The 21,302-nt window shown below is 59.6% G+C and overlaps 1 protein-coding gene across 1 annotated transcript in view; it reads right to left on the bottom strand.

Annotated features, from left to right (window-relative positions):
• The window catches only part of LOC107307714 (suppressor of SWI4 1 homolog), a gene marked incomplete at its 5' end in the record, with an annotated part of 31,227 nt that extends 11,517 nt beyond the window's left edge, over positions 1–19,710 (bottom strand). The window contains 4 exons of the mRNA XM_085535884.1: positions 5–134; positions 5,184–5,262; positions 12,930–13,053; positions 19,561–19,710. Coding sequence (XP_085392010.1) covers positions 5–134; positions 5,184–5,262; positions 12,930–13,053; positions 19,561–19,710 — 483 coding nt within the window. The remainder of the gene's footprint in view (positions 1–4; positions 135–5,183; positions 5,263–12,929; positions 13,054–19,560) is intronic.
• Between the last annotated feature and the right edge of the window lie 1,592 nt (positions 19,711–21,302).

The following is a 21,302-nucleotide window of genomic DNA, read 5'->3' as shown; positions in this document are numbered from 1 at the left end:
CCACCTCATTTGTTCCCTGTTCTCCCTCTTCCTCTTCACATTTTCCTCCTGTTCCCTTTTTCTTTCCTCTTTTTCTTTCAGTTTCTTTTCCCTTTTTTCCAGCAGTTCCCGAAGCTCCGACTCCGACTTGTGAACTATGGGGGGAAAAGGGGCTTGTTATCGACCTGCCAGGACCTTCCCAACCCAACCCAATGACTCTTTACCCTTCCAGGACCCTCCCATCCCATTCAAAGCCCCTTTTTCCCCTTCCAGGACCTTTCCCCTCCCCCCTTTTCCCCTTCCAGGACCTGTCCTTACCGTAGCAGTGATACAGGACCCCCCCCTGGCCCAGCCCCCCCCCCATCCCTGTGACCTTCCAGGACCTTCCCAACCCACCCCAATAACCCCAAGACCCTTTAAGCTTCCAGGACCTTCCCAACCCAACCCAGCCATTCCAAGGCTCTTTATGGACCTTCCAGGACCTTCCCAACCCACTTAATGTCTCTTTCCCCTTCCAGGACCCTCCCAACCCCCCCCCCCACCCTTTCCTGTGACCTTCCAGGACCCTCCCCCCCTTGTTTTCCCCTTCCAGGACCTGTCCTTACCGTAGCAGTGATACAGGACCCCCCCCCCATCCCTGTTACCTTCCAGGACCTTCCCAACCCAACCCAGCCATTCCAAGGCTCTTTATGGACCTTCCAGGACCCTCCCCCCCTTGTTTTCCCCTTCCAGGACCTGTCCTTACCATAGCAGTGATACAGGACCCCCCCCTGGCCCAGCCCCCCCCCCCCCATCCCTGTGACCTTCCAGGACCCTCCCCCCCGTTCCTTTCCCCTTCCAGGACCTGTCCTTACCGTAGCAGTGATACAGGACCCCCCCCTGGCCCAGCCCCCCTCGCCCCCCCCATCCCTGTGACCTTCCAGGACCTTCCCAGCCATTCCAATGCTCTTTATGGACCTTCCAGGACCTGACCAATCCAACCCAATAACCTCAAGACCCTTTAACCTTCCAGGACCTTTATAACCCACCCTATTGACTCTTTACCCTTCCAGGACCCTTCCAACCCACCCCAACAGCCCTTTACCCTTCCAGGACCTTCCCAACCCAATCCAGCCATTCCAAGTCTCTTTACCCTTCCAGGACCTTCCCAACCCAACCATCCCATGTTTTATTGACCTTCCAGGACCTTCCCAACCCAATCCAGCCATTCCAAGGCTCTTTATGGACCTGCCAGGACCTCAACAACCCCATTATCCCATGGTTTATGGACCTGCCAGGACCTCAACAACCCAACCCAATAACCCCAAGACCCTTTAACCTTCCAGGACCTTCCCAACCCAACCCAACCAACCCACCCCAACCCATTCAAAGCCTATTTACCCTTCCAGGACCCTCCCATCCCATTCAAAGCCCCTTTTTCCCCTTCCAGGACCCTCCCCCCCCTTTTCCCCTTCCAGGACCCGTCCTTACCATAGCAGTGATACAGGACCCCCCCCTGGCCCAGCCCCCCCCCATCCCTTTAACCTTCCAGGACCTTCCCAGCCATTCCAAGGCTCTTTATGAACCTTCCAGGACCTTCCCAACCCATTCAAAGCCCCTTTTTCCCCTTCCAGGACCTTTCCCCCCCCCCTTTTCCCCTTCCAGGACCCGTCCTTACCATAGCAGTGATACAGGACCCCCCCCCCCATCCCTGTTACCTTCCAGGACCTTCCCAACCCAACCCAGCCATTCCAAGGCTCTTTATGGACCTTCCAGGACCTGACCAATTCAACCCAATAACCCAAAGACCCTTTAACCTTCCAGGACCTTTCCAACCCACTCCAATAACCCCAAGACCCTTTAACCTTCCAGGACCTTTATAACCCACCCTATTGACTCTTTACCCTTCCAGGACCTTCCCAACCCACCTCAATAACCCCAAGACCCTTTAACCTTCCAGGACCTTCCCAACCCTCCCCAACAGCCCTTTACCCTTCCAGGACCTTTATAACCCACCCTATTGACTCTTTACCCTTCCAGGACCCTTCCAACCCACCCCAACAGCCCTTTACCCTTCCAGGACCTTCCCAACCCAACCCAGCCATTCCAAGGCTCTTTATGGACCTGCCAGGACCCGAACAGCCATTCCAAGGCTCTTTATGGACCTGCCAGGACCCAAACAGCCATTCCAAGGCTCTTTATGGACCTGCCAGGACCCGAACAGCCATTCCAAGGCTCTTTATGGACGTGCCAGGACCTCAACTACCCCATTATCCCATGGTTTATTGACCTGCCAGGACCTGACCAGCCATTCCAAGGCTCTTTATGGACCTGCCAGGACCCAAACAGCCATTCCAAGGCTCTTTAACCTTCCAGGACCTTCCCAACCCAACCCAACCATTCCAAGGCTCTTTAATCTTCCAGGACCTTCCCAACCATTCCAAGGCTCTTTATGGACCTGCCAGGACCTTCCCAACCCAACCCATTGACTCTTTACCCTTCCAGGACCCTTATAACCCAACCGAAGCACCCCCTGCCCCTTTACCCTTCCAGGACCTTCCCAACCCAACCATTCCAAGGCTCTTTAACCTTCCAGGACCTTCCCAACCCACTCAATACCCCTTTCCCCTTCCAGGACCTTCCCAGCCATTCCAAGGCTCTTTATGGACCTGCCAGAACCTTCCCAACCCAATTATCCCATGGTTCATTGACCTTCCAGGACCTTCCCATCCCACTCAATGCCCCTTTCCCCTTCCAGGACCTTCCCAACCATTCCAAGGCTCTTTATGGACCTTCCAGGACCTGTCCTTACCATACCAGTGATACAGGACCCTCCCCCCGCCCCCCCCATCCCTGTGACCTTCCAGGACCTTCCCAACCCAACCCAGCCATTCCAAGGCTCTTTATGGACCTGCCAGGACCCGAACAGCCATTCCAAGGCTCTTTATGGACCTGCCAGGACCCGAACAGCCATTCCAAGGCTCTTTATGGACCTGCCAGGACCCGAACAGCCATTCCAAGGCTCTTTATGGACCTGCCAGGACCTGAACAGCCATTCCAAGGCTCTTTATGGACCTGCCAGGACCTGACCAGCCATTCCAAGGCTCTTTATGGACCTGCCAGGACCTGACCAGCCATTCCAAGGCTCTTTATGGACCTGCCAGGACCCGAACAGCCATTCCAAGGCTCTTTATGGACCTGCCAGGACCTGTCCTTACCATAGCAGTGATACAGGACCCCCCCCCCCCCCCCCCCCCATCCCTGTGACCTTCCAGGACCTTCCCAACCCACCCCAATAACCCCAAGACCCTTTAAGCTTCCAGGACCTTCCCAACCCAACCCAACCACCCCATGGCTCTTTAACCTTCCAGGACCTTCCCAACCCAATTCAGCCATTCCAAGGCTCTTTAATCTTCCAGGACCTTCCCAACCATTCCAAGGCTCTTTATGGACCTGCCAGGACCTTCCCAACCCAACTCAACCATTCCAAAGCTCTTTGACCTTCCAGGACCTTCCCAACCCCCCATTCCTTTCCCCTTCCAGGACCTTCCCAACCCCATTATCCCATGTTTTATTGACCTTCCAGGACCTTCCCAACCCAACCCAGCCATTCCAAGGCTATTTATGGACCTGCCAGGACCCGAACAGCCATTCCAAGGCTCTTTATGCACCTGCCAGGACCTGACCAGCCATTCCAAGGCTCTTTATGGACCTGCCAGGACCCAAACAGCCATTCCAAGGCTCTTTATGGACCTGCCAGGACCCAAACAGCCATTCCAAGGCTCTTTATGGACCTGCCAGGACCTCAACAACCCCATTATCCCATGGTTTATTGACCTGCCAGGACCTGACCAGCCATTCCAAGGCTCTTTATGGACCTGCCAGGACCCGAACAGCCATTCCAAGGCTCTTTATAGACCTGCCAGGACCCGAACAGCCATTCCAAGGCTCTTTATGGACCTGACAGGACCTTCCCAACCCAACCCATTGACTACCCTTCCAGGACCCTTATAACCCAACTGAAGCACCCCCTGCCCCTTTACCCTTCCAGGACCCTCCCAACCCACCCTATTGACTCTTTACCCTTCCAGGACCTTCCCAACCCAACCCAACCATTCCAAGGCTCTTTATGGACCTTCCAGGACCTTCCCAACCCAACCATTTAATGTCTCTTTAAGCTTCCAGGACCTTCCCAACCCAATTATCCCCTGGTTCATTGATCTTCCAGGACCTTCCCAACCCAATCCAGCCATTCCAAGGCTCTTTATGGACCTGCCAGGACCTCAACAACCCCATTATCCCATGGTTTATTGACCTGCCAGGACCTCAACAACCCAACCCAATAACCCCAAGACCCTTTAACCTTCCAGGACCTTCCCAACCCGACCCAACCAACCCACCCCAACCCATTCAATGCCCCTTTCCCCTTCCAGGACCTTCCCAACTCACTCAATGTCCCTTTAACCTTACAGGACCCCCCTAACCCCCCCCCCATCCTTTCCCCTTCCAGGACCCGTCCTTACCATAGCAGTGATACAGGACCCCCCCCCCCCATCCCTGTGACCTTCCAGGACCCTCCCCCCTGTTCCTTTCCCCTTCCAGGACCTGTCTGTACCATAGCAGTGATACAGGACCCCCCCCTGGCCCAGCCCCTCCCCTCATCCCTGTGACCTTCCAGGACCTTCCCAACCCATTCAATGCCCCTTTCCCCTTCCAGGACCCTCCCCCCCCCTTTTCCCCTTCCAGGACCTGTCCTTACCATAGCAGTGATACAGGACCCCCCCCTGGCCCAGCCCCCCCTCCGCATCCCTGTGACCTTCCAGGACCTTCCCAACCCACCCCAATAACCCCAAGACCCTTTAAGCTTCCAGGACCTTCCCAACCCAACCACCCCAAGGCTCTTTAACCTTCCAGGACCTTCCCAGCCATTCCAAGGCTCTTTATGGACCTGCCAGGACCTTCCCAACCCAATCCAGCCATTCCAAGGCTCTTTAACCTTCCAGGACCCTCCCAACCCCCCTTTCTTTTACCCTTCCAGGACCTTCCCAACCCAACCCAACCACCCCCTGCCCCTTTAACCTTCCAGGACCTTCCCAACCCATCCCAACCATTCCAAGGCTCTTTATGGACCTTCCAGGACCTTCCCAACCCCCCCCCCCCCGTTCCTTTCCCCTTCCAGGACCCTCCCCCCCCTGTTCCTTTCCCCTTCCAGGACCTGTCCTTACCGTAGCAGTGATACAGGACCCCCCCCTGGCCCAGCCCCTCCTCCACCTTCACCAGCTGCAGCGTCAGACGGGGCCCGATCTGTAATACACCCCAACCAGGACCCGAATCAGCACCAAAAACACCATAAATTCACCCCAAAAAACCCAAAAACCAACAAATTCACCCCAAAAACCCCCGAATTCACCCCAACCAGGACCTGAATCACACCCAAAACCCCATAAATTCAACCCAAAAACCCCCCAAAAACCCACAAATTCAACCCAAAAACCCCCGAATTCACCCCAACCAGGACCCAAATCAGCACCAAAACCCCATAAATTCAACACAAAAACCCTAAAAACCCCCAAATTCAACCCAAAAACCCCCGAATTCAACCCAACCCCCCCCCAAAAAACCCCAAATTTAACCCAAATTCCCCCAAAACCCCCTGAATTCACCCCAAATTCACCCCAACCAGGACCCAAATCAGCCCCAAAACCCCATAAATTCAACCCAAAAACCCCCAAATTCAACCCAAAAAACCCCAAAACCCCACAAATTCAACCCAAAAACCCCCAAATTCATCCCAAAAAACCCCAAAAACCCACAAAATCACCCCAAAAACCCCCGAATTCACCCCAACCAGGACCCAAATCAGCCCCAAAACCCACAAATTCAACCCAAAACCCCCCAAATTCAACCCAAAAAACCCCCAAAACCCACAAATTCAACCCAAATCCCCCCAACTTCACCCCAATTAGGACCCAAATCAGCCCCAAAACCCCCCAAATTCACCCCAAAACCCCCCCAAAACCCCACAAATTCACCCTAAAAGCCCCCCAAAAACCCACAAATTCAACCCAAAACCCATAAATTCACCCCAAAAAAACCCAAAACCCCACAAATTCACCCCAAAAACCCACAAAACCCCCCAAATTCAACCCAAGAACCCCAAAAACCCACAAATTCAACCCAAAAACCCACAAAATCACCCCAAAAACCCCAAAAACCCACAAATTCACCCCAAAAACCCCACAAAAACCCCCAAATTCAACCCAAAACCCCCAAATTCACCCCAAAAAACCCAAAACCCCACAAATTCAACCCAAATCCCCCAAATCCCCCAAATTCACCCCAAAAAACCCCCAAAACCCCACAAATTCACCCCAAAAACCCCCCAAAAAACCCCAAATTCAACCCAAATTCACCCCAACCAGGACCCAAATCAGCCCCAAAACCCCATAAATTCACCCCAAAAACCCCCGAATTCAACCCAAATCCACCCAGGACCCCCTTAATGCCCCCCAAATCCCCCCCAAGACCCCCCAACCCGCCCCCCCCCCCCCCAAAGGCTCTTTAACCTTCCAGGACCTGCCCAACCCCCACCAATCCCACCCAAGACCCCCCAAATTCACCCCAAAACCCCCCAAATTCACCCCAAAACCCCCCGAATTCAACCCAAATCCCCCCCCAAAACCCCCCAAATCCACCCAGGACCCCCTTAATGCCCCCCAAATCCCCCCCCAAGACCCCCCAACCCCCCCCCCCCCAAGGCTCTTTAACCTTCCAGGACCTGCCCAACCCCCCCCAAGACCCCCCAAATTCAACCCAAAACCCCCCGAATTCAACCCAAAACCCCCCGAATTCAACCCAAACCCCCCCCAAGACCCCATTAATGCCCCCAACCCCCCCCCAGGACCCCCTTAATGACCCCCAAATCCCCCCCAAGACCCCCCAACCCGCCCCCCCCCCCCCCCCCCAAGGCTCTTTAACCTTCCAGGACCTGCCCAACCCCCCCCAATCCCACCCAAAACCCCCCAAATTCACCCCAAAACCCCCCGAATTCAACCCAAATCCCCCCCAAGACCCCATCAACCCCCCCCCAACCCCCCGAATTCACCCAGGACCCCCTTAATGACCCCCAAATCCCCCCCAAGACCCCCCAACCCGCCCCCCCCAAGGCTCTTTAACCTTCCAGGACCTGTCCAACCCCCCCCAATCCCACCCAAGACCCCCCAAATTCACCCCAAAACCCCCCAAATTCAACCCAAATCCACCCAAAGACCCCCTTAATGCCCCCAACCCCCCCCCAGGACCCCCTTAATGCCCCCCAAATCCCCCCCAAGACCCCCCAACCCGCCCCCCCCCCCAAGGCTCTTTAACCTTCCAGGACCTGCCCAACCCCCCCAATCCCACCCAAGACCCCCCAAATTCACCCCAAAACCGCCCGAATTCAACCCAAAACCCCCCCAAGACCCCATTAACCCCCCCCCCAACCCCCCCCAGGACCCCCTTAATGACCCCCAAATCCCCCCCAAGACCCCCCAACCTGCCCCCCACCCCCAAAGGCTCTTTAACCTTCCAGGACCTGCCCAACCCCCCCCAATCCCACCCAAGACCCCCCAAATTCACCCCAAATTCACCCCAAAACCCCCCGAATTCAACCCAAATCCCCCCCAAGACCCCATTAACCCCCCCCAACCCCCCCAGGACCCCCTTAATGACCCCCAAATCCCCCCCAAGACCCCCCAACCCGCCCCCCCCCCCAAAGGCTCTTTAACCTTCCAGGACCTGCCCAACCCCCCCCAATCCCACCCAAAACCCCCCAAATTCACCCCAAAACCCCCCAAATTCACCCCAAATCCACCCAGGACCCCCTTAATGCCCCCAAACCCCCCCAGGACCCCCTTAATGCCCCCCAAACCCACCCCAAGACCCCCCAACGCCCCCCCCCAAGGCTCTTTAACCTTCCAGGACCTGCCCAATCCCCCCCAACCCCCCCAAGACCCCCCAAATTCACCCCAAAACCCCCCGAATTCAACCCAAATCCCCCCCAAGACCCCATTAACCCCCCCCCAACCCCCCCAGGACCCCCTTAATGACCCCCAAATCCCCCCCAAGACCCCCCAACCCGCCCCCCCCCCCAAAGGCTCTTTAACCTTCCAGGACCTGCCCAACCCCCCCCAATCCCACCCAAGACCCCCCGAATTCAACCCAAAACCCCCCGAATTCAACCCAAATCCACCCAGGACCCCCTTAATGCCCCCCAAATCCCCCCCCAAGACCCCCCAACCCGCCCCCCCCCCCCAAAGGCTCTTTAACCTTCCAGGACCTGCCCAACCCCCCCCAATCCCACCCAAGACCCCCCAAATTCACCCCAAAACCCCCGAATTCAACCCAAATCCACCCAACACCCCTTTAATGACCCCCAAATCCCCCCCAAGACCCCCCAACCCCCCCCCCCAAAGGCTCTTTAACCTTCCAGGACCTGCCCAACCCCCCCCAATCCCACCCAAGACCCCCCAAATTCACCCCCAAAACCCCCCGAATTCAACCCAAATCCCCCCCAAGACCCCATTAACCCCCCCCCCCAACCCCCCCAGGACCCCCTTAATGCCCCCCAAACCCACCCCAAGACCCTTAGGACCCCCCAGGACCCCCTCAATCCCCCCCATAGGACCCCCCAAATCCCCCCATCAAGCCCCTTAGGATCCCCAAGACCCCCTAGACCCCCCCCCCATAGGACCCCATAGGACCCTTAGGACCCCATAGGACCACGAAGACCCCCCATAAGACCCCTAAGACCCCCCCAGCCCCCCCCCCAGACCCTTAGGACCCCATAGGACCCCCCCCCCCAGACCTCCCCCCAATAGGACCCCCAAGACCCCCCCATTGACCCACCCCCACCCCATAGGACCCCATAGGACCCTTAGGACCCCATAGGACCCCCCCCCCAGACCTCCCCCCAATAGGACCCCCAAGACCCCCCCATTGACCCACCCCCACCCCATAGGACCCCATAGGACCCCCCATCCCCCCCCCATAGACCCACCCCCACCCCATAGGACCCCATAGGACCCCATAGGACCCCCTAGACCCCCCCCAAGCCCCTTAGGACCCCATAGGACCCCATAGGACCCCCTAGACCCCCCCCAGGACCCCCATAGGACCCCATAGGACCCCACAGGACCCCCTAGACCCCCCCCAAGCCCCATAAGACCCCCGTAAGACCCCCATAGGACCCCCAAGACCCCCCCCCATAGACCCTTAGGACCCCATAGGACCCCATAGGACCCCATAAGACCCCCAAGACCCCCCCCCAAATACCTCAGTCAGCCTGACGGCGCTCTGCTGCTCCCTCATGTTCCCCCTCAAGCCCCCCCCCCAAGACCCTTACGACCCCATAGGACCCCCAAGACCCCCCTCCCCCCCCAATAGGACCCCCCAAATCCCCCCCAAACGCCCCCCAACCCCCACCCCAAGACCCTTAGGACCCCATAGGACACCCTAGACCCCCCATAGACCCACCCCCACCCATAGGACCCCCTAGACCCCCCAGGACCCCCTCAATCGCCCCCATAGGACCCCTCAGCCCACCCCCAAGCCCCTTAGGACCCCATAGGACCCCATAGGACCCCATAGGACCCCCTAGACCCCCCCCAAGCCCCTTAGGACCCCATAGGACCCCATAGGACCCCCTAGACCCCCCCCAAGCCCCTTAGGACCCCATAGGACCCCATAGGACCCCCTAGACCCCCCCCAAGCCCCTTAGGACCCCATAGGACCCCATAGGACCCCCTAGACCCCCCCCAAGCCCCTTAGGACCCCATAGGACCCCATAGGACCCCCTAGACCCCCCCCAAGCCCCTTAGGACCCCATAGGACCCCCTAGACCCCCCCCAAGCCCCTTAGGACCCCATAGGACCCCCTAGACCCCCCCCAAGCCCCTTAGGACCCCATAGGACCCCACAGGACCCCCTAGACCCCCCCCAAGCCCCTTAGGACCCCATAGGACCCCATAGGACCCCCTAGACCCCCCCCAAGACCCCATAGGACCCCATAGGACCCCATAGACCCTTAGGACCCCATAGGACCCCATAGGACCCCCTAGACCCCTCCCAAGCCCCTTAGGACCCCATAGGACCCCATAGGACCCCCTAGACCCCCCCCAAGCCCCTTAGGACCCCATAGGACCCCATAGGACCCCCTAGACCCCCCCCAAGCCCCTTAGGACCCCATAGGACCCCATAGAACCCCCTAGACCCCCCCCAAGCCCCTTAGGACCCCATAGGACCGCATAGGACCCCCTAGACCCCCCCCAAGCCCCTTAGGACCCCATAGGACCCCATAGGACCCCCAAGACCCCCCCATAGACCCACCCCCACCCCATAGGACCCCTCAGCCCCCCCCCAAGCCCCTTAGGACCCCATAGGACCCCTCAGCCCCCCCCCCACCCCATAGGACCCCTCAGCCCCCCCCCAAGCCCCTTAGGACCCCATAAGACCCCTCAGCCCCCCCCCAAGACCCTTAGGACCGCCCATAAGACCCCATAGACCCTTAGGACCCCATAGGACCCCCTAGACCCCCCCTAAGACCCTTAGGACCCCCCATAAGGCCCCATAGACCCTTAGGACCCCATAGGACCCCATAGGACCCCCTAGAATCCCCCAACCCCCCCATAGGACCCCCAAGGCCCCCCCATAGACCCACCCCCACCCAATAGGACCCCCTAGACCCCCCCCAAACCCCCCAGGACCCCCTTAACCCCCCCATAGGACCTCAAACCCCCCCCAAACCCCCAATACTCCCCCCATAGGACCCCCTAGACCCCCCCAAGACCCATAGGACCCCCCTAGACCCCCCCAAGACCCTTAGGACCCCCCCAGCCCCCTGCCAGCCCCCCCATAAGACCCCCAAGACCCCCCATAGACCCACCCCCACCCCATAGGACCCCCAAGACCCTTAGGACCCCATAGGACCCCATAGGACCCCTCAGCCCACCCCCAAGACCCTTAAGACCCCCAAGACCCCCCCATAGACCCACCCCCACCCCATAGGACCCCTCAGCCCCCCCCCAAGCCCCTTAGGACCCCATAGGACCCCCAAGACCCCCCCATAGACCCACCCCCACCCCATAGGACCCCTCAGCCCCCCCCCAAGCCCCTTAGGACCCCCATAGGACCCCATAGGACCCCCTAGCCCCCCCCCAAGCCCCTTAGGACCCCATAGGACCCCCTAGACTCCCCCCAAGACCCTTAGGACCCCATAGGACCCCCTAGACCCCCCCTAAGACCCTTAGGACCCCCTAGACTCCCCCCAAGACCCTTAGGACCCCATAGGACCCCCTAGACCCCCCCCAAGACCCTTAGGACCCCATAGACCCTTAGGACCCCATAGGATCCCCCCAGCCCCACCCCAAGACCCTTAGGACCCCCTCAACACCCCCAAGACCCTTAGGACCCCCTAGACCCCCCCATAGGACCCCCAAGACCCTTAGGACCCCATGAAACCCCCCCAAACCCCCCCCAAGACCCCCTTAATGCCCCCTACCCCCACCCCAAGCCCCTTAGGACCCCATAGGACCCCATAGGACCCCCTAGACCCCCCCCAAGCCCCTTAGGACCCCATAGGACCCCATAGGACCCCCTAGATCCCCCCCAAGCCCCTTAGGACCCCATAGGACCCCATAGGACCCCCTAGACCCCCCACAAGCCCCTTAGGACCCCATAGGACCCCATAGGACCCCCTAGACCCCCCCCAAGCCCCTTAGGACCCCATAGGACCCCATAGGACCCCCTAGACCCCCCACAAGCCCCTTAGGACCCCATAGGACCCCATAGGACCCCCTAGACCCCCCCCAAGCCCCTTAGGACCCCATAGGACCCCACAGGACCCCCTAGACCCCCCCCAAGCCCCTTAGGACCCCCCAAATCCCCCCCAAACGCCCCCCAACCCCCACCCCAAGACCCTTAGGACCCCATAGGACCCCCTAGACCCCCCCCAAGACCCTTACGACCCCATAGGACCCCCAAGACCCCCCTCCCCCCCCCATAGGACCCCCCAAATCCCCCCTAAACGCCCCCCAACCCCCACCCCAAGACCCTTAGGACACCATAGGACCCCCTAGACCCCCCATAGACCCACCCCCACCCCATAGGACCCCATAGGACCCCCTAGACCCCCCCCCAGGACCCCCATAGGACCCCATAAGACCCCCAAGACCCCCCCAAAGACCCCCCATAGGACCCCCATAAGACCCCCCCCCAAATACCTCAGTCAGCCTGACCGCGCTCTGCTGCTCCCTCATGTTCCCCCTCCCACCCCATAAGACCCCCAAGACCCCCCCATAGACCCACCCCCACCCCATAGGACCCCCCAGACCCCCCAACCCCCCCCAAATGCCCCCCCACCCCCACCCCAAGACCCTTAGGACCCCCAAGACCCCCCCAACCCCAAGGCCCCCAACCCCCCCCAGGACCCCCTTAATGCCCCCTACCCCCACCCCAAGACCCTTAGGACCCCATAGGACCCCCAAGACCCCCCCAAAGCCCCCCAAAGCCACCCCAAGACCCCCCCAAGCCCCCCCCAAAACCCCTCTCCCCCCCCCCATAAGACCCCCTAGACCCCCCCAACCCACCCAGGACCCCCCAAGTCCCCCCCATAGGACCCCCTAGACCCCCCCCAAGCCCCTTAGGACCCCATAGGACCCCATAGGACCCCCTAGACCCCCCCCAAGACCCCCCCATAGACCCACCCCCACCCCATAGGACCCCTAAGCCCCCCCCCAAGACCCTTAGGACCCCATAGGACCCCCCAGCCCCCCCCCCAAGACCCTTAGGACCCCCCATAAGACCCCATAGACCCTTAGGACCCCATAGGACCCCCTCCAAGACCTTTAGGACCCCCTAGACCCCCCCCATGGGACCCCCAAGCCCCTTAGGACCCCATAGGACCCCATAAGACCCCCAAGACCCCCCCCCAAATACCTCGGTCAGCCTGACCGCGCTCTGCTGCTCCCTCATGTTCCCCCTCCCTGCGCAGCCGTGGTGCAGCTGCAGCACGTTGTGGGGCCCGTCCTGCTCCGCTTCGCTCTCCGACAGCTGCACGTCCCTATGGGGCAGCACTTGGGGGTCACACACCCCATAGGGACCCATAGAACCCTATAGGGACCCCCCAGCCCCATAGCGCCCTATAGGACCCCCCCAGCCCCATAGCTACCCCATAGGGACCCATAGAGACCTATAGAGCCCACCCCTGCCCCATAGCACCCCATAGAACCCCATAGCGCCCTATAGGTCCCCATAGTACCCTATAGGTCCCCCCCAGCCCCATAGCACCTTATAGGAAAACCCCCAGCCCCTATAGGGACCCCCCAGCCCCATAGGATCCCCCCCAGCCCCATAGGATCCCCCCAACCCCATAGGATCCCCCCAGCCCCATAAGATCCCCCCAACCCCATAGGATCCCTCCCAGCCCCATAGGTTCCCCCCCAGCCCCATAGGATCCCCCCTGCCCCATAGAATCCCCCCCTGCCCCATAGAATCCCCCCCTGCCCCATAGTGCCCTATAGGGACCCCCCAGCCCCATAGCACCCTATAGGGACCCCCCTGCCCCATAGGGACCCCACAGGGGCCCCCCTGCCCCACAGCACCTTATAGGGACCCCTCCCTGCCCCATAGCGTCCCATAGAACCCCCCAGCCCCATAGGGACCCCCCAGCCCCATAGAGCCCTATAGGGACCCCTCAGCCCCATAGCACCCCATAGGCCTCCCCTGACCCACAGGATCCCCCCCAGCCCCATAGTGCCCTATAGGACCCCCCCAGCCCCATAGCGCCCTATAGGGACCCCCCCAGCCCCATAGCGCCCTATAGGGACCCATAGGGACCCCCAAGTGTGTTGTGGGGCCCGTCCTGCTCCGCTTCGCTCTCCGACAGCTGCACGTCCCTATGGGTCACACACCCCATAGCTGCCCCATAGCGCCCCATAGGGACCCATAGGGACCATAGCGCCCCATAGGGACCCCCCTGCCCCATAGCTACCCCATAGGGACCCATAGGAACCCCCAAGTGTTTTCGCTCTCCGACAGCTGCACGTCCCTATGGGGCAGCACTTGGGGGTCACACACCCCATAGGGACCCATAGAGACCTATAGGGACCCCCAGCCCCATAGAACGCCCCCAGCCCCATAGTACCCTATAGGGACCCATAGCACCCTACAGGGCCCCATAGCACCCTATAGGGCCTCATAGCGCCCCATAGGACCCCCCCAGCCCCATAGAACCCCCACAGTCCCATAGTACTCTATAGGGACCCCCCAGCCCCATAGTACCCTATAGGGACCCCCCAGCCCCATAGCGCCTTATAGGGACCCCCCAGCCCCATAGCGTCCTATAGAACCCCCCCTGCCCCATAGCACCCCATAGTGCCCTATAGGGATCCCCCAGCCCCATAGCGCCCTATAGAGACCCATAGGGACCCCCCAGCCCCATAGCTACCCCATAGTGCCCTATAAGGACCCATAGGGACCCCCCAGCCCCATAGCTACCCCATAGCGCCCTATAGGGACCCATAGGGACCCCCCAGCCCCATAGCTACCCCATAGCGCCCTATAGGGACCCATAGGGACCCCCCAGCCCCATAGCGCCCCATAGGGACCCCCCTGCCCCATAGCTACCCCATAGGGACCCATAGGAACCCCCAAGTGTTTTCGCTCTCCGACAGCTGCACGTCCCTATGGGGCAGCACTTGGGGGTCACACACCCCATAGGGACCCATAGAGACCTATAGGGACCCCCCAACCCCATAGGATCCCCCCCAGCCCCATAGGATCCCCCCAGCCCCATAGGATCCCCCCCAGCCCCATAGGATCCCCCCCAGCCCCATAGGATCCCCCCAACCCCATAGGATCCCCCCAGCCCCATAGGATCCCCCCAACCCCATAGGATCCCCCCAGCCCCATAGGATCCCCCCAACCCCATAGGATCCCCCCAACCCCATAGGATCCCCCCAGCCCCATAGGATTCCCCCCCAGCCCCATAGGATCCCCCCAACCCCATAGGATCCCCCCCAGCCCCATAGGATTCCCCCCCAGCCCCATAGGATCCCCCCAGCCCCATAGGATCCCCCCCAACCCCATAGGATCCCCCCCAGCCCCATAGGATCCCCCCAGCCCCATAGGATTCCCCCCAGCCCCATAGCGCCCTATAGGGATCCCCCAGCCCCATAGAGCCCTATAGGGACCCATAGGGACCCCCCTGCCCCATAGCGCCCCATAGCTACCCCATAGCGCCCTATAGGGACCCATAGGGACCCCCCAGCCCCATAGCGCCCCATAGGGACACTCCTGCCCCATAGCTACCCCATAGGGACCCATAGGAACCCCCAAGTGTTTTCGCTCTCCGACAGCTGCACGTCCCTATGGGGCAGCACTTGGGGGTCACACACCCCATAGGGACCCATAGAACCCTATAGGGACCCCCCTGCCCCATAGCACCCCATAGAACCCCATAGCGCCCTATAGGTCCCCATAGTACCCTATAGGTCCCCCCCAGCCCCATAGCACCTTATAGGAAAACCCCCAGCCCCTATAGGGACCCTATGGGGCAGCACTTGGGGGTCACACATCCCATAGGGGACCCATAGAACCCCATAAGGACCCCCCTGCCCCATAGCGCCCCATAGGGACCCCCCAGCCCCATAGGGACCCCCCAGCCCCATAGCGCCCCATAGGGATCCCCCTGTCCCATAGAACCACCCCAGCCCCATAGCACCCTATAGGGACCTCCCAGCCCCATAGGGACCCACAGACACCCCATATCTGCCCCATAGGGACCCCCTGCCCCATAGGATCCCCCCAGCCCCATAGCGCCCTATAGAGCCCGACAGCGCCCCATAGAACCCCCCCAGCACCATAGGGATCCCCCAGTCCCGTAGGGCCCCACCAGCCCCATAGCGCCCTATAGGGGCCCCCCTGCCCCATAGAAGCCCCACAGCCCCATAGCGCCCTATAGGGACCCCCCAGCCCCATAGTGCCCTATAGGGACCCATAGGGACCCCCAAGTGTGTTGTGGGGCCCGTCCTGCTCCGCTTCGCTCTCCGACAGCTGCACGTCCCTATGGGGCACAACTTGGGGGTCACACACCCCATAGGGGACCCATAGAGACCCCCCAGCCCCATAGCGCCCTATAGAGCCCCATAGTGCCCTATAGGGACCCCCCAGCCCCATAGCTACCCCATAGCGCCCTATAGGGACCCATAGGGACCCCCCAGCCCCATAGCTACCCCATAGAGCCCCCCTGCCCCATAGGGACCCCAGCCCCATAGCTACCCCATAGCGCCCTATAGGGACCCATAGGGACCCCCCAGCCCCATAGCTACCCCATAGTGCCCTATAAGGACCCATAGGGACCCCCCTGCCCCATAGCTACCCCATAGCGCCCTATAGGGACCCATAGGGACCCCCCAGCCCCATAGCTGCCCCATAGTGCCCTATAGGGACCCATAGGGACCCCCCAGCCCCATAGCTACCCCATAGCGCCCTATAGGGACCCATAGGGACCCCCCAGCCCCATAGCTACCCCATAGCGCCCTATAGGGACCCATAGGGACCCCCCAGCCCCATAGCTGCCCCATAGCGCCCTATAGGGACCCATAGGGACCCCCCAGCCCCATAGCTACCCCATAGCGCCCTATAGGGACCCATAGGGACCCCCCAGCCCCATAGCGCCCCATAGGGACCCCCCTGCCCCATAGCTACCCCATAGGGACCCCATAGGAACCCCCAAGTGTTTTCGCTCTCCGACAGCTGCACGTCCCTATGGGGCAGCACTTGGGGGTCACACACCCCATAGGGACCCATAGAGACCTATAGGGACCCATTGGGACCCCATAGCGCCCTATAGGGACCCCCTTGCCCCACAGTGCCCATAGGGACCCCATATCTGCCCCAGAGCCCCATAGAGCCCTCCTGCCCCATAGGATTCCCCCCAGCCCCATAGTGCCCTATAGAGCACCATAGCACCCTATAGAACCCCCCCTACCCCATAGCACCCCATAGTGCCCTATAGGGACCCCCCAAGCCCCATAGCGCCCTATAGAGACCCATAGGGACCCCCCAGCCCCATAGCTGCCCCATAGTGCCCTATAGGGACCCATAGGGACCCCCTGCCCCATAGCACCCCATAGTGCCCTATAGGGACCCATAGGGACCCCCCTGCCCCATAGCGCCCCATAGCTACCCCATAGCGCCCTATAGGGACCCATAGGGACCCCCCAGCCCCATAGTACCCTATAGGGACCCCCTGCCCCATAGCTACCCCATAGGGACCCATAGGAACCCCCAAGTGTTTTCGCTCTCCGACAGCTGCACGTCCCTATGGGGCAGCACTTGGGGGTCACACACCCCATAGGGACCCATAGAACCCTATAGGGACCCCCAGCCCCATAGAACGCCCCCAGCCCCATAGTACCCTATAGGGACCCATAGCACCCTACAGGGCCCCATAGCGCCCTATAGGGCCTCATAGCGCCCCATAGGACCCCCCCAGCCCCATAGAACCCCCACAGTCCCATAGTACTCTATAGGGACCCCCAGCCCCATAGCGCCTTATAGGGACCCCCCAGCCCCATAGCGTCCTATAGAACCCCCCCCTGCCCCATAGCACCCCATAGTGCCCTATAGGGATCCCCCAGCCCCATAGCGCCCTATAGAGACCCATAAGGACCCCCCAGCCCCATAGCTGCCCCATAGTGCCCTATAGGGACCCATAGGGACCCCCCTGCCCCATAGCACCCCATAGTGCCCTATAGGGACCCATAGGGACCCCCCAGCCTCATAGCGCCCTATAGGGCCCCATAGCCCCCCATATCACCCCACATCCCCCATGTGTCCCCATCTCGCACTGCAGCAGCAGCTCAGGCCCTATAGGGACCCATAGACACCCCATATCTGCCCCATAGCGCCCCATAGAGCCCCCCCTGCCCCACAGGGACCCTGTAACGCCCCATAGCACCCTATAGGGCCCCATAGCACCCCACAGCACCCTAAAGGGCCCCATATCACCCTATTGGGCCCCATAGCACCCCATAGCGCCCCATAGCACCCCATAGAACCCTATAGGGCCCCATAGCACCCCATAGCCCCCTGTAAAGCCCCATAGCCCCCTATAGGGCCCCATAGCACCCCATAGAACCCTATAGAACCCCATAGGGCCCCATGTCGCACTGCAGCAGCAGCTCAGGCCCTATAGGGACCCATAGACACCCCATATCTGCCCCATAGCACCCCATAACACCCCATATCACCCCATAGCGCCCCACATCCCCCCATAGGGCCCCATGTCGCACTGCAGCAGCAGCTCAGGCCCTATAGGGACACATAGACACCCCATATCTGCCCCATAGCGCCCCATATCTGCCCCATAGGGACCCCCCAAGCCCCATAGCGCCCTATAGAGACCCATAGGGACCCCCCAGCCCCATAGCTACCCCATAGCGCCCTACAGGGACCCATAGGGACCCCCCAGCCCCATAGCTACCCCATAGCGCCCTATAGGGACCCATAGGGACCCCCCAGCCCCATAGCTACCCTATAGTGCCCTATAGGGACCCATAGGGACCCCCCAGCCCCATAGCTACCCCATAGCGCCCCATATCTGCCCCATAGGGACCCCATAGCGCCCCATAGCGCCCCATATCCCCCCATAGGGCCCCATATCTCACTGCAGCAGCAGCTCACTGATGTCCCCCATAGCGCCCCATATCCCCCTATAGGGCCCCATAGACACCCCATATCTGCCCCATAGCACCCCATATCACCCTATAGGGCCCCATAGCGCCCCATAGCCCCCCACATCCCCCCATAGGGCCCCATATCTCACTGCAGCAGCAGCTCAGGCCCTATAGGGACCCATAGACACCCCATATCTGCCCCATAGCGCCCCATATCTGCCCCATAGGGACACCCCAGCCCCATAGCGCCCCATAGCCCCCCATAGGGCCCCATATCTCACTGCAGCAGCAGCTCACTGATGTCCCCCATATCACCCCATATCTGCCCCATAGCGCCCCATATCTGCCCCATAGTGCCCCATAGCGCCCCATATCCCCCCATAGCCCCCCATAGCCCCCCATAGCCCCCCATAGGGCCCCATATCTCACTGCAGCAGCAGCTCACTGATGTCCCCCATATCACCCCATATCTGCCCCATAGCGCCCCATATCCCCCCATAGCGCCCCATATCTGCCCCATAGGGACCCCCCAGCCCCATAGCGCCCCATATCACCCCACATCCCCCCATGTGTCCCCATGTCGCACTGCAGCAGCAGCTCAGGCCCTATAGGGACCCATAGACACCCCATATCTGCCCCATAGGGACACCCCAGCCCCATAGCGCCCCATATCTGCCCCATAGGGACCCCACAGCCCCATAGCTACCCCATAGCGCCCTATAGGGACCCATAGGGACCCCTCAGCCCCATAGCTACCCCATAGCGCCCTATAGGGACCCATAGGGACCCCTCAGCCCCATAGCTACCCCATAGCGCCCTATAGGGACCCATAGGGACCCCCCAGCCCCATAGCCCCCCATAGCCCCCCATAGGGCCCCATATCTCACTGCAGCAGCAGCTCACTGATGTCCCCCATTCGGTTCATGTTGGGGAATCTCTCCTGTAGGACCTTCCTGAGCCCTTTGCTCAGCCCCACCGGGACCACCTTGATGCTGCTATAGGGCACAAAGGGGGGGGGGGGGGGGTCAGAAATGGGGCTAAAAAGGGCAAAATGGGCAAAAAGGGGGTATAGATAATGGGGGGTAATAGGGAGGGGGGTATAGAGATAATAGGGGGGAAATGGGGTTAAAATGGGGTTAAAAAGGGGCAAAAATGGGTCAAAAAGGGGGATATAGGGGGTATATAGATAATAGGGGGGGTATATAGATAATGGGGGGGGTATATAGATAATGGGGGGTATATAGATAATGGGGGGGGTATATTTATAATGGGGGGGGTATAGAGATAATGGGGGGGGGTATATAGATAATGGGGGGGTATATAGATAATGGGGGGTATATAGATAATGGGGGGGGTATATAGATAATGGGGGGGGTATATAGATAATGGGGGTGTATATAGATAATGGGGGGGGTATATAGATAATGGGGGGGGTATATAGATAATGGGGGGGATATAGATAATGGGGGGGTATATAGATAATGGGGGGGGTATATAGATAGTGGGGGGGTATATAGATAATGGGGGGGGTATATTTATAATGGGGGGGTATATAGATAATGGGGGGGGTATATAGATAATGGGGGGGGTATATAGATAATGGGGGGGTATATAGATAATGGGGGGGTATATTTATAATGGGGGGGGTATATAGATAATGGGGGGGTATATAGATAATGGGGGGGGTATATAGATAATGGGGGGGGTATATAGATAATGGGGGGTATAGAGATAATGGGGGGGTATATAGATAATGGGGGGGGTATATAGATAATGGAGGGGGTATATAGATAATGGGGGGGGGTATATAGATAATGGGGGGTATATAGATAATGGGGGGTATATAGATAATGGGGGGGGGTATATAGATAATAGGGGGGGAAAAGGGGTTAAAATGGGGCTAAAAAGGGCAAAAATGGGTCAAAAATGGGGATATAGATAATGGGGTAATAGGGGGGGGGGGTATAGAGATAATAGGGGGAAAGGGGTTAAAAATGGGGCTAAAAAGGGCAAAAATGGGTCAAAAAGGGGGTATAGATAATGGGGGGTAATAGGGGAAGGGGGTATATAGATAATATGGGGGGAAAAGGGGTTAAAAATGGGGTTAAAAAGGGCAAAAATGGTCATAAAGGGGATATAGGGGGTCTATAGATAATGGGGGGGGGGTATATAGATAATGGGGGGTAATGGGGGGGGTATATAGATAATGGGGGGTAATGGGGGGGTATATAGATAATGGGGGGGGGTATATAGATAATAGGGGGGAAATGGGGTTAAAAATGGGGTTAAAAAGGGCAAAAATGGGTCAAAAAGGGGGATATAGGGGGTCTATAGATAATGGGGGGGGTATATAGATAATGGGGGGGGTATATAGATAATGGGGGGTATATAGATAATGGGGGGGTATATAGATAATGGGGGGGTATATAGATACGGGGGGGGGTATATAGATAATGGGGGGGGTATATAGATAATGGGGGGGTATATAGATAATGGGGGGGTATATAGATAATTGGGGGGGGTATATAGATAATGGGGGGGTATATAGATAATAGGGGGGGTATAGATAATGGGGGGGTATATTATAGATAATGGGGGGGTATATAGATAATGGGGGGGGGATATAGAT

Source organism: Coturnix japonica, unplaced genomic scaffold, assembly GCF_054131305.1.
Source record: "Coturnix japonica strain WE unplaced genomic scaffold, WE-NBRP24 Scf211, whole genome shotgun sequence".
In the NCBI taxonomy this organism is placed as follows: domain Eukaryota; kingdom Metazoa; phylum Chordata; class Aves; order Galliformes; family Phasianidae; genus Coturnix; species Coturnix japonica.
The sequence above is the reverse complement of the archived record's forward strand: the minus strand, read 5'-3'. Positions and strand labels throughout refer to the sequence as shown.